Consider the following 13,273-nt stretch of genomic DNA (forward strand, 5'->3'; position numbering starts at 1 on the left):
CACTGCCACGTGTGTTCCTATGCAACAATTTTGCATGTTCTTCACATGTACCCCAAAACCTAAAATGCAATAAAATAAACTGGAAAAAAAAAGAATAGTGAATAAAATATAGCCCCCAACTTGAAACAAAGCATGTTATAATGCAAACAAAGAACATTTAAAAATACACACAAAATGCAGACAGAGAAAAGAATCTGGAACTGTGAGGTTTGAGGGGGGAAACTGGAAGATTTCATAGAAAAACATTCCTTTTTTTTTTTTTTTTCTGAAACAGTCTCACTCTTGTCGCCCAAGCTGGAGTGCAATGGCACAATCTCAGCTCACTGCAATCTCCACCTCCTGGGTTCAAGAGATTCTCCTGCCCCAGCCTCCGGAGTATCTGGAATTACAGGTATGCACCACCATGCCCAGCTAATTTTTGTATTTTTAGTGGAGATGGGGTTTTACCATGTTGGCCATACTGGTCTTGAACTCCTGACCTCAGGTGATCCACCCACCTCAGCCTCCCAAAGTGCTGGGATTACAGGAATGAGACACCACATCCTGCCAAGAAAAGATGTTCTTAAATTGGTTTTCAAAAACTGTCTCCAAAGACACTCTTTTAAAATTAAATTCAGAGATTTACCTAAAATCCTACATAGCACAATTTCAAAAGGCAATCTGATGGAAGCATTTTGCAGAACATATTTTCAAAACATCCATTTCCAAAAGTTCTAGAATTTTCAGACTTTTGTGTAAGAGCAATAGGCAAGGAAAGAACTAAAGCATCACAGACACAGCCTCAGGAACCTGATGAGACCAGCACAGAAAACTTCCCTTCTTTAGAGTTTGACTTCTGAGAAGAAGCAGACAGAATGACCAAGAACTTTATTTATGATGTAAAAGGTACCATACAGGTGAAGTCAGCATGGTATTAGGCCAGTCTGCACCAGGATTTAGGTATTAGATGGATTAATGTATTTAAGGAATATGAAATAGCTTAAATTATCAATACAATTCAGTATTATTTAATCAGTCACTTAAGTTGTGATGGCCAAATATAATATAGACCTTTCAAAGAGCAAACACCTGGACATTCTATCTACACATGGATAAGCCAAAAGGTGAAATCAGGTGTGAATACAGACTGCAAATATTCCTCAGGTTTCATGAATGTGGCCGGCTGAGCTCCCCATCCCCATCCTTTCAACAGAATCCTGAATAACAGCCAACTTTCTGGCTGGTAGGAAGACTATTCTGAATTGTACATCCCTCAGTTCTTCACTATCTGTATTTGTCTTGACAGCTACACATATTCTCTCTTCCTTATTTTTTCGTAACTTTGATGCTCAACAATAATTTAATTAGGTACACACATACCCACTCTTCAGGGCCCCTTTTGCTTCTCTCTCCTTCTAGCTTTTGTCTCCTTAAGTTTGTCCACTTGTTCATTTTCAGAAAAATTCCCATTTCCATTTATTTCCCATTGTGCCACGAATAGTCCTAACAATTGGGCCTTTTTTTTTTTTTTTGTATTTTTAGTTTTTTTTTTTTTTTTTTTATTTTTTTGTTTTTTTTTTTTTTTTTTTTTTTTTTTTTGGCATAGAGTATCATGGAAGGTCTCTCTTGGGAATTCTGAGCCATGGAGAGTACACACAATCAGGTCTCAGGTGATCAGCTTCAGAAGTGCAGGGATTAAAAGTAGTGTTCTAGGAAACCCTCAAAGCTGAATAGTTAAAAGAATTATTTCAGGGCTTACATTGCCTGAAAAATGTAGTTAACGTAAAAGATGTTATTTGCTGATCTTGCCAAACCCATAAAGTACTCCTGCACTCAAAAGAAAAAAGAAAAGACCACTTATTAGCGTTTCTTAGCATCTCTGGGCAAGTAGGGCTCATGCATCTCTAGATATCAATTATGTCTCTGTTCATTTTCTGCCCTTTTGCCATTTTCTGCCATTGGCCGTTATTCAGGTTTCTCTTGCTGAAATGAACAAAAGACAGCTGGTATAAAGAGTAGCACACTTTGGGTATTACTTTTTTTTTCTTTTTAGAAATTCAGGTATAGAGATGTAAAGGGATGCTAGTGTGATTTTCTCAGAGTAAGTGTCTGGCAAACATCTATGTAGACTAATCATCATGTGCTTATTACCCACTCAACCCTGAGCATCATATAAAATAGAGGTGAATTTGTAAATATATGTACCAAACTTTAATTTTCATTTCACACTCAAAACTCCTGTACAAAAAAAGGCAAAGCAGGCAAAAAAAAAAAAAATTACAATGACTTCAGAAAACAACATACGAAAACTTCAAAACAGCTTTGGGTCTGTAATGGCCTTTATAGATGTAGTGAGAAAACTGGGTTCCAAAGTTGGACTCTTTAAGACAAAATTCCAATGTTTATTACTAACATTTAAAATATTTGTAGCTGTATAGGATACAAGATTGAATGAGAAGTCTCTGAATTCTACTGCACAATTGGATGCCAAGATTGGGAGGCTTAATTTTTCTTTGGGGAAAATATAAAATTATTTTTACTTAACTGTGATGATGCATCAGTAACCTGCTTACCATTAATGTCATAATTTAATGGTGATAACTAGGAACAAATGTTGATGAAGAATGATATTAACTAATAGTTGAAAGATAATATCCAATCCTTTCTTTCTGGTTGTTAATATTCTACCCCAAAGGCCAGCACATTTGAAGACATCCATTTCCAGTTGTTTCTTCTTTTTTACTACTAATTCCTAGTGGCGCACAAAGAGTTTCTGAGAACAGAGTCATAACGCCAAAGTGGCAGTGCATTTGAGAAACATAATTTTTACCTTGTTGCTTTCCCCAAAATAAATATCTCAGTCATGGAAAACACTGTTTATTTGAAAACGATGAGACCTCAAATATGAAATATAGTTAACAATGACATTGACATTGTTGCTATCACTTTCCCCTAAACCACCCGTAAGTCTTGGACGCATGTGCATGCAGCACAGAAAGCAAAAACAAAACAGAAACAAAAAACCAAACGCAACAATCCATGATTGTTCAATGACTTCTGATGCTGGGTGGACAGCCTGTTAAAAGAATTTGTCTCCCACAGTATCTCTGGAGTGAGCACAACGCCCATCACCTGTTAGTGATCACAGACATTCAGTTAACCTGTCCTTCCAGTAATCAGAGGCAACAATTCAGACCCTGGACTTCTCGGAATCCATGTACTGCTGAATCTTGGTTTTAAAACAAGGTGGCCTGGCTAAATTGGGGCAGGCCAGCAGCCCCTTCCTTACGTTTGGTCCCATTTGATAGAAAGTCTAACTTAAAGTTATAAATGTGCTCATCTGTTTACTCTGAGATCAATCTAATTTGACAGATCATCCTTAACATTTTCTCCTTTAGCCAGCTGAGAGGCAGCTGTTGTGGAGACACATGACATGGGTTCAAGCCCCTCATGAGCCCTGTGGTAGTTGCCACGTCTTTTCCCTTCCTTAAGCTTTAATATCCTCACCTGACAGAGGGGGAGAAATTGACCCGATGATGATAAACATTATGTGGTTCTATATTTATATTCTAGAAAATCGTTGCTCAAGTGTAACATGTGACACCAAATGGACTATCTCTTAAGATGAATACCTCCTAAATTTCCTCACCTGGTATAATCATATCTTCCAGCTTCCTCTAGGGTTTTAGAATCCTTAGGTTCAAAAAAGTCTTGAAGGCCATCTAGCATATTTGTATTCTGATGAGAGAACCTTCCTCCAAGCAGCTGTACTTGTTCAACTTGAAAATCTCCAAGGAAAAGAACCTTTTCCTTCTCTGTTGACTGATTTTAGATACAGACCAGGGAATCTTTCCTTCCACTTGACTGAGCTCCCTTGCTAAAAACAAAACAAGACAAGTATTTTTTCCCTTTTCTTGGAGGATCCAAAGAAAGATCAGCTGACCACCAAAGTCCAGAAAGCAATGGTATCTTACAGCTCTTTCCCGGGATGTTGCAAATAATGCCAAACTCTGATGTACTCAGACTCCACTTCTCGGATTATCAATTACTAAACGTCTGGGTGACTCCTTCTAGTGGAAACAGGCAAATAATAATATAGACCATACTGAGGATTTACTTAGAAGGGTTGAATCCCATCCCATAGTATGTATTCACAGCCACATGGCATAAAAGAAAGAGCATGGAGTTAAGAGTGAAGCTTCCTGGGTTCTAGGCACTCATGGGAGCCATCCTGTATAACCGCATCCTCTGGGTTTCATTTTTCCTTGGGAGGTCAGAATCAAAGATTTTCATGATTCCATTCTGACTAAGCTCTGATCTACAGAGAGAATTACTGCAGGCTTCATAATATTGTTCATCAACAAGACAAGGTGGGGCGATGATTATTGGATATCACTTACTAAGGAAGAAGGGCAGAGTCAGTCATTTTATTGGCTTTAACCTTACAGGGCTCTTGAAGATTGTTTTAATTGACCATTTTAGAGAAAAGGAAGTTAAGACTCTGAGAGCTTAAACACGTTTCCCAAGATCACACTATGACTCCTTAGTAAGGCCAGGACTCAATTCAGGTGCTCGCACCAGGGCTTTTACATTGCAACAAACTAGCAACAGGGTTGGGGAAAAGCCATTTTTTAAAACCCAGAGAAACAGAAAACATGGATATTTCCCCTCTAAATTCTCCTAGTTTTCTGGTAACTAATGCAGTACCTTAGACCTCTGTTCTCATATGAATCATCTTCAGAGAACAGGGCTCCTATGAGGAGGGGCTGTGCTCCCAGCACTCTGCAGATAACTGGAAGGTTAGTAAATTTACAAATAACTTCAAAGCCAAAGCTCAATTTCCATAATCACTGCAGGCAGAGGGTTGAGGCAGAGAGATTGCTGTCCTGTTGCCTGAGTGCACCTCTGCGGACCTGTCTCCCACTTCTCAGACAACCTCCTTCATCAGTCCAGTGGCAAGAGCACATCTATTTCTGTTGCTCTCCCACTAACTGATTAAAATATAGGCATTTGTATTTTCTTGTGAAATTAAAAGAGAACATTAGAGGGATATAAATCCAAACAGAAAGGGAATATGCTGATTAATAAAACACGTGCAAATAGAAAAGTTGCACGTGCGGATTGCAGTCTGAGGACAAAGAGGGGGTGTGTTGAATTCAAAACACTTGGGTTTAATTCTCCACATGCATTTTTCTTGGATTCCCTTCTTCCTCTGTCAAGATAACAGTTGTGTTTCTTGTAGCTGAGCCGACACAGGAAATCAAATATTTTGTGTTTCTATAAACTATACTTCCCAGAGAGATAACACATCTAGAATTAAAATACTACCACAAACAATTAGAAATTTTTGATTGTTACAGGTGTTGTTAAAGGACTCCAGTAGCAAAGATCAAAGTCTCCAAAATTTGCCTTTGGAGAAGGGGGTTTCATTTCAGACATCAAAGGTAAGGCTCTCAAGTCAATTTATGCTCTGCTGGGTTGAGTCAGTCAGGATACAAATTAAGGTCCATATATTTCAGTGACAAGAAGGAAACGGTTATGTAAATACACAAGTATTAACATCAATCTGTATTAAATTATGTAAACATATACATCTTCTGAGGTCAGCACATAGATCCTCTTCTCTGAGCAGAGCTCTACTGAAGCATTGCTCGAATCTGTTTGGAAGTTGATTCATCATTCAAGTGCTTCGTAGTGAACCTGGATGGAGAATGGTAGAGGTTAGCGGCAAACAGTGCTCTTTGTAAGGTTCAGTCCATCTTTACCTTGGGAAACACAATTGATATTTGAGCTTATTTCTTTAAACAAAGACTCACACTTCAATGCTCACAGTCTTCTCAGACAGATTTAATATTTGATTCTTCCTTCCAAAGGAATTTTGTATTATGGTTATTAAACGAAGTGGATTTTTTAACATAATCAAATAATTACACAGAGGAGATATGAGCGGTCTGTTTCCAGGGAGGCGGACTTCGCAGGATTGAGTGCAGAATCCTGACTGAGCCTACCCCGGCTGACTCACAAATTTCAGAATAGGGATTTGCAAAGCTGCATTGCCCAGAACTTGAATGTTTATGGTTCTCCATTTTCCTGCAATGCTTAATTAACCTCATTGCCACCACAAGGGGGCATAAACGCGGGTAAGCAAACCCATAAAAGTGGTACAATCGGCAGCCTCCCGATAACCGGGAGTAGAATCATTTATGCTAAGGAAGAAAAAGAGAATTAACATGTAATAAAACTTTGGCCAGGTCCTGGATGCTCCATGTTAAGTTTCATGTTACAATAATTCTGTAAAGGTGAGGTTATTACCTTCATTTTATAGATAAGAAAACTGAGGTTCAGAGAGGTTAAATGACCTATTTCAGATCACAGGGTTACTGATTTGAGATTTGTGATTTCTGATTCAAACCTATATTTTGCTATCTGGAAAGGCTGTGCTCCTTTCAGGTCATTACATTGCCTCCAAGAGGCACAAGTTCTAACAAATCAGATGGGACTCATGGCCTAGCACAGCGTTTTGCTTGATTGAATGAAGCTGGAAAGCTCAAAACATTCAGAAGTTAAAGCCTTCTTCCTGTGTATAGAGTCATCGTGGGGTGAAATGGACACCAGGAGAAACGCTTGGGTTTCCCATGGACTCTGAAAGTCTCTTATATTAATACTAAATCTCTTCTGAAGGATGATGACTTAGCAACTCAGCAAAACAGCATCAACCTCGGGTCTATTTGGTTCATTTTATGTGTGTCTCAGTTTCTTCATTTTTTAAGTGGGGATAACAGATCAGCCTTGCCTCTCTGACTTGTGATGATTAAATGAGACAATGTGATTAGAAGTGGAGTATAAAACTTGAGTGTTGTACATAGATAGAGCATTATTGATCCATCCCACTTAGACTTATTGAACACTTACTTCATGCACAACACTGAGTAGAACTCAGGAGAATCAAAGATGAGTAAGACAACAGGGACCATAAACCTTCTAGATTGCAATCTAGTATGAGAATGATTTATACAGCAGTGTGATTCAACCAATTCTTACAGATGTGTCAGAGCTAAAAAAGAATCCCCTCTCTGAAATGGATTAAGCACATGCATCCCTGGGAAGAAAGTGGCTGCCTAGGCATCACTTGTTAGCAGTGAGGAGCTGAAACACGCCACAGCTGGCCAAATATTTAGGCATCTAGACAGTGGGTTCTCAGTTCTGGTGGCTGCACATGTGAACCACCTGGGGAGCTTTAGAACAGACAAAGAAACAAAATGGATACCTGAGCCCCTAGCCCAGAGATTCCAATTCATTTGGTCTGAGTCACATGCGGTGTTTTCAAAAGGTACCCACACAATCCTCAAGGGAGGCCAGGTTTGGGAACCACTGGCAAAGGGGAAAGTGAGAGCCTGGAAGCCTCTTGTTCTGAGGAGTTCCTATAAGCCCCAAAGTAGTGTGGCTGAGAATTAGGTCCATGACCCATGGGTTCACCCACACTTGGGTGTAGGTCCTAGCTTGTCCATTTACTGTGTGACTTTTGGCAAGTTATTTGATTTCCCTGAATCTCAATTTTTTCCATCTTTAAAAAGGGATGATAAAAATGGTGCTGACCTCAAAAGATTTTTAGGAATATTTCAATGTGTGAAAATATGCAAGGGTTGAGTTTGGTGCTATCCACAACAGTATTTACATTTTCAATAGCCCTGAAGGGTTGGCTGTTCCCTGCAAGCCTAACAAAGAGCTGAAGCTCACCTGAGGGCATTCAGCAGCCCCTCCACGCTGTCTGGGGCCTGCTCCTTCAACACCTTTATGCAGCCTTTCATCTAGGGGGAGAAAGCACAATGTTTGTTAACATCTTAGCAATACTGTCTATGCTAATATCTACCCATAATAACACTTATCCATAATGTCAGATTCTTTCTTCCCAGAGAACTCCAACACAGAAATGACCAACAAGCTTTCCCACCCCCTCAGGCTGGTAAGTTGTTCCTCTGGGCTTCTAGAGGATTCTGTATGGTTGCAATCATTATCAGTTTTCATACTATATTGCAATTGTACATTTCACTTTCCTGGCTTTAAGGACAAAGACTTGAGACTTTGTTCCTCTTGCCTTGTACTATGGAGCCAAATGCACGGCCTTCTGTCTACTCAGCGCTGAGATTTACTGAATAATTTTATGCCATTCTTCTGCCCTGCATGTTTTCTGTTCTTGAGCTATTTGACTGGCAAACCCTTAACAATTATTTTAGACCCAGCTGAAGATCAGCACCTCCTGGAATCCTATTCTGACCTCTCTACCTTCATTAGATAGAAGTAACCAACACCTTTCTGTGCTCCCAGGACTACTCTACCATTTAGTAGAGACACTTGGGGAGTTTAGTGCCCATATTAGCTTCTTTCCTTCACTAGACCAGGAGCTCCTCGAGGAGCAGGTCTATGTCTCAATCATCTTTGAGAGGACTGATGAAGGGCCACTGTTCAGAATGTGAACTTCATGGAGGCTAAATGTCTGAGTTCCCTTCATGCTTGTTTGTTTAGTGTCTTCACAAACCTAGGTAAGTGTCTTAGCTTTTTGTGTCCATATAATACAGTTGACCCATAAGATGGGAAGTGCATGGAAACTGAATTTATATTCCTCACATTACAGTATGCATATCTTGGAGTGTTTTTTGGCAAACGAAGAATCTTTCTGCAAATAACATAATCACTCATTTTAAACCCAGCTATTCACACACTGTTATATATTGGATTTAGTTATATGAAGGGCCCCTTTTATAACGGCCCTTAGAAACATTTTCTGTCATTGTGCTTCTTGTATGTCAAAAGTTTTATCTTACAGGACTGATAGACCCTGATAGACTGATGGAGGCCGCCAGAGTGTGGGGATCACTATAAACGCATCAAGAAAGAATGTCATGGCCAATTAGAGATGTCTGTCATGCGTGCTGGATTGGGAGAAGCTACAAGCATGCCAGGTATGTGCCACCCCAGGCCTAGGATGGCATCAGGCCCAGGGATGCAGAGATTCTGTCTCTCTCCCATAGTTTATTATCCTAGTGTGGAAGTGTTCTTGTGAACCAGGCCTAAGAAGCAGTGAGAATGCAGATGTGGAAAGGGGTGGAAGAGCAGGGAATGCTGTTTGGGAATTTTGAGTTCCACTTAGGGCGATTAAAGCTATAGGTGTGAATAACAAGACGCTGCCCAGGATGCAGCTAGGGCCAGATGCAATGTGAATTTAACAGCATGCTCAGGAGTTGGGGGCCTTTAACTGTGGAAACCATATTTGACAGGTGTCAAATAATCTAGCAATGCGGTTAATATAGAAGGGGACAAGAAAGAAGCAAGAACAGAGAGAGAAGGACCAGTGAGAGCCTCTGCGGGTGTGAAGTGTGGGAGCAGCAGTGGGCATGGAGGAGCAGGGAGAGTTGGGGACTAATCTGAGGTCGACTCTATAGGATGTGGTGACTGACAAAACATGGGGTGAAGAAGTCATTCCTTGTTCTCAGAGACAATTCTAGGCGCTGCCTTAGGGACTGGTTGAAGGACGATAAAATGCCTAAGACAGGAACCCAGGAGAAGGAACAGGTTTGTGGGGAGAGGGGAACCTTTGGTTTGGGGCTGGCCATATTTCACTTTCTTAGAGGCACATGCAAACATCCATATGAAGAAGCCTTATGTAGTGAGACCTCCATGGACAAAAGAAAACATCAAGGCTATGTGTGAAGACTTAACATGATATACTGAGTACAGCCTCGACCAAAAGACTCACTAAATAACATGTAAAGCCAAGCTTTTTAGACATTAGGGCTACGAGGCATACTTTTACCCAGTGTATTTTTAATTGTTGACTTTGTGACAAGTTGACAAATGGCTATGGTAATGAGAATGTCTCATGAGTTCTGGGTAATGAACTCAAGCCATAGTCAAATAATATTTATAGAGTTATTTGCACTCAATCTATAGTATGAAAATGTTAAAGCCTCACAAAGGATACAGTAAAAACATTTATTGGTATAAAAAATGTCCATAATATACTTTTATGTAAAAGAAATATGTTTCAAAAAGCACGCAAAGCAGGGTCCTAATTTGTTAAGGACATCCACACACATGTCCACACAAGCATCTACACAAAAAGAAGGTAACACACATATGCCGCCGTATGAATGGTGGTCCTCTGCCTATAGTGAGGTTATTACAGATACATTTAATTTTCTATATCTTCATTTCCTACATGTCAAAAGAAATTTCTTTTGAGATGGAGTCTCACTCTGTCACCCAGGCTGGAGTGCAATGGCCTGGTCTCAGCTCACTGTAACCTCTGCCTCCCAGGTTCAAACGATTCTCCTGCCTCAGCCTCTCAAGTAGCTGGGACTACAGGTGCCCGCCACCGCAACTGGCTAATTTTTGTATTTTTAGTAGAGATGGGTTTCACCATGTTGGCCAGGCTGGTCTTGAACTCCTAACCTCATGATCTGCCCGCCTCGGCTTCCCAAAGTGTTGGGATTACAGGCATGAGTCACTGTGCCTGACCAAAAAGTTTTTAACATAAATATTTATTTTCTTGGTAAACAGAAATAATTACATTAAAAGTAGTAAAGATTCTAGGAAGAAACATACCTAACTATGCTACGAACCCAGAACCTCAAAATGAGTAATCCAAGTTACATTTTTTATTGATACAAGAATACAAGAATATCTTGTATTCTTCAGACTTATGGCCATCCTGGGTATGTAGACTTTCTCTTGCATAAGGCCAAAGCATCAGGACACTGTTCTCTGCAGATGAGTGAACACAGTGTGCCACTCAGACTCAGCTACACTGGAGTACGTTACTACCAAGAGGTCCTATTCTGAACATTAAAGGCTTTAAACAAATACATGGGATACACTATTGAGTTGGTGCTGCAGGCAAGTGCTGGATGAAGAAGAGATGTGCTTTATCCCACAATAAACAGGAAAAGCACCAGCGCACTGAAATTATGTGTTTTCAATTATTTTCATTCATTCATTCATTCATTCATTCACTCACTCATTCATCCATCCATCCATCAAAACTCCTACAGGGCATCTGTTGAGTGCCACCCACTATGTGCCAGGTCCTGTGCAAGGCAGTAGAGCAGACATTAGGCATAGAGATTATGGTCTCTGTCCTTGTCAAGAAACTGTGCAGGAGTCAGAAAATACAAAATGGCGAGTGCTCTGGGGACCAGAGGAGCAGGAGGGCTCATCCCATGCAGAAAATGTGTTCTTAGATGAAGTGACGTTTGAAGCACGTCTGAAAGAAATACACCCATCAGAGAGGAAGAGGAAGGCTCTCTGGGCAGGAGAAAGTACTCACACGTATCACACATATCCAAATGATGAGGAATGGCATGGGGCTTGAGTGGAGCAACGGGTAGGGAGTGGTGGGAGAGGAAGTGAAAGGGTCATTTGGGATTTGACCATGGTGTCTTATAAGGCAGTATGTCCCAACTCTTCAAAATAGGACATGTATAGAATAGAAACCATCTATTTGTATGGCACATTGGTTAAATGAAGGGACAGCATGTAGCTAAGTGATTGTCCATCTGCTCAGCTCCAATAGAGGCTGAGGGGATCAACATCGCAGCATTGACGCTATGCTTTTGAGGTTGCGTGTTTTGTCCTAAGCACATAAAAAAGCCTGGACATCTCGCTGTGAGGACAGCTGCCAGGATGGGCTGTGCATCTTAGAAAGATCACTCTCCGTGGAGTGGTCTTGAGGAGCCTGAGGAAGAGAAGGAAAGTCTGTTTGGCAATCTTCATGGGCCTTATTTGGAAAGCACATTTCACAGCCATTCTTACATCGATCTTGGATGTCTTGCAGAAAGCTCCCACAGGATGGACATGATCATAGAGGATGATGACTCCCACCATCACCCTCATGCAGAACATCAGGGTCTCTTCACTAGTAAACCTGCTTTTGTACTCCCTGCAAGAGAAGAAACAGCAGCAGCGTCACTTCCTTGTCAGAGCATGTGATTTCTCTGGCCCCAAAACTGGCTACTTTAGATGCCTCCAATCCTCTCTTGAGAACAATCCCAGACCTGCAACAACCAGTTAATATGCTTCTGAGGAATTCCATGATGATAATTCTCCTTGAATCTATTCAACCAGCAATTCAGTGTGAAAATAATAAGGTAAAATAAAGGGCAGTAAATTCCCTTCTCATTTGCCCTTCAGCAGACTAGCTCATCATGTACCTCACTCTCCCACCCATCAATCTTGGATATTTTATAGCAGGTCCTTCTGGCTGTCCAAGATTATAGAGAGTAATAACATCATCACAGAGAAGAAGAATCAGGTTCATTTCTACAGAGCAGCTATCGTGTCTCCAGTCAGAGTAACTTCCTTTGTTAAGAAACAGGCTGCAGATACATTGGATTGGCAAAAATACCTAAACAAAATATGTATCATTCATAGATATATATCATTCATTGATACTAAGTGTATTTGTAGAGTTTGAATTTTGTCCACTTACCTTGACAGGGTCCCTGATGATTCAGATAATTCAGGCTAATTCTAGAGGCTTTCTTAGCATCTATTTCATTATGAATTGGCTCCGCAATGAAAATGATTACTATTTCTGCCTTGGAATAAATCTTAACTTTGGTACAAGTGAAATATTTGAAATTAATGCCATCTTACATTTGAACAAGCTATCAGATTTTATAAGGCACTCTTGATGCCTTTGGTCTTCCTAAAGACTGCAAAGTAGATGGCCTTAAGGGAACTTCATTAGATGAGGAAACCGAGGCTCAGGAAGTCAGGCCAGTTATTTACAGGCACAGCAGGGGCTGCAGACATAAGTGGAGCTCAGAATTTTGAGGACAGATTACCATGCTGCTTCATCCCCAACATTCTCAATCATTTTTAAATCTAACAAGTAGTAAGTAGTTTAGGTACAAAAAGAACTGCAGAGAGAGAGAGAGACCTCCTTTCTCAGTCTTGAAACAGTCTTATCATCTAAACTCTTGGTTTTACGTCTTCTCTACAATGTATTATTTATCATGATACCCCATCATTTAACACACCCTCCATTTGGTTCTTACACATCTTCTACAGCATCTTTGATCTGAGTCTTGGTTCCGCTACCTAACAAGCTATGCAGTCTTTGGGAAGTCCATCAACCAGTTTGGGTCTCAGTTTTTCCGGCTATGAACTAGGGATAGTGACACCAGCTACCCAGAGTTCTTAATGAAATTAAAGCAGATGATACACATGAAAACTTTAGAGTGTTGAACCAAATGGTACATGCCATTAACATCTTCATCGTAACAGACATTGGCTG

The 13,273-nt window shown here is 40.4% G+C and overlaps 1 protein-coding gene across 4 annotated transcripts in view; it reads right to left on the reverse strand.

Moving 5' to 3' along the window:
* Positions 1-2,300: 2,300 nt before the first annotated feature.
* Positions 2,301-13,273, reverse strand: part of CYRIA (CYFIP related Rac1 interactor A) — a 112,592-nt gene continuing 101,619 nt past the window's right edge. For 3 of the 4 annotated variants that reach the window (XM_037737454.1, XM_037737456.1, XM_017526126.2), the window contains 3 exons: positions 11,788-11,914; positions 7,717-7,787; positions 2,841-5,679 (listed from right to left, as the gene is read on the reverse strand). In XM_037737454.1, coding sequence (XP_037593382.1) covers positions 5,616-5,679; positions 7,717-7,787; positions 11,788-11,914 — 262 coding nt within the window. In that variant the 3' untranslated portion in view covers positions 2,841-5,615. Of the gene's footprint in view, positions 5,680-7,716; positions 7,788-11,787; positions 11,915-13,273 lie in introns of all 4 variants that reach the window. The other variant, XM_017526137.2, reaches the window with a different exon arrangement.

Source organism: Cebus imitator, unplaced genomic scaffold (genome assembly GCF_001604975.1).
Source record: "Cebus imitator isolate Cc_AM_T3 unplaced genomic scaffold, Cebus_imitator-1.0 Scaffold1, whole genome shotgun sequence".
Lineage (NCBI taxonomy): Eukaryota > Metazoa > Chordata > Mammalia > Primates > Cebidae > Cebus > Cebus imitator.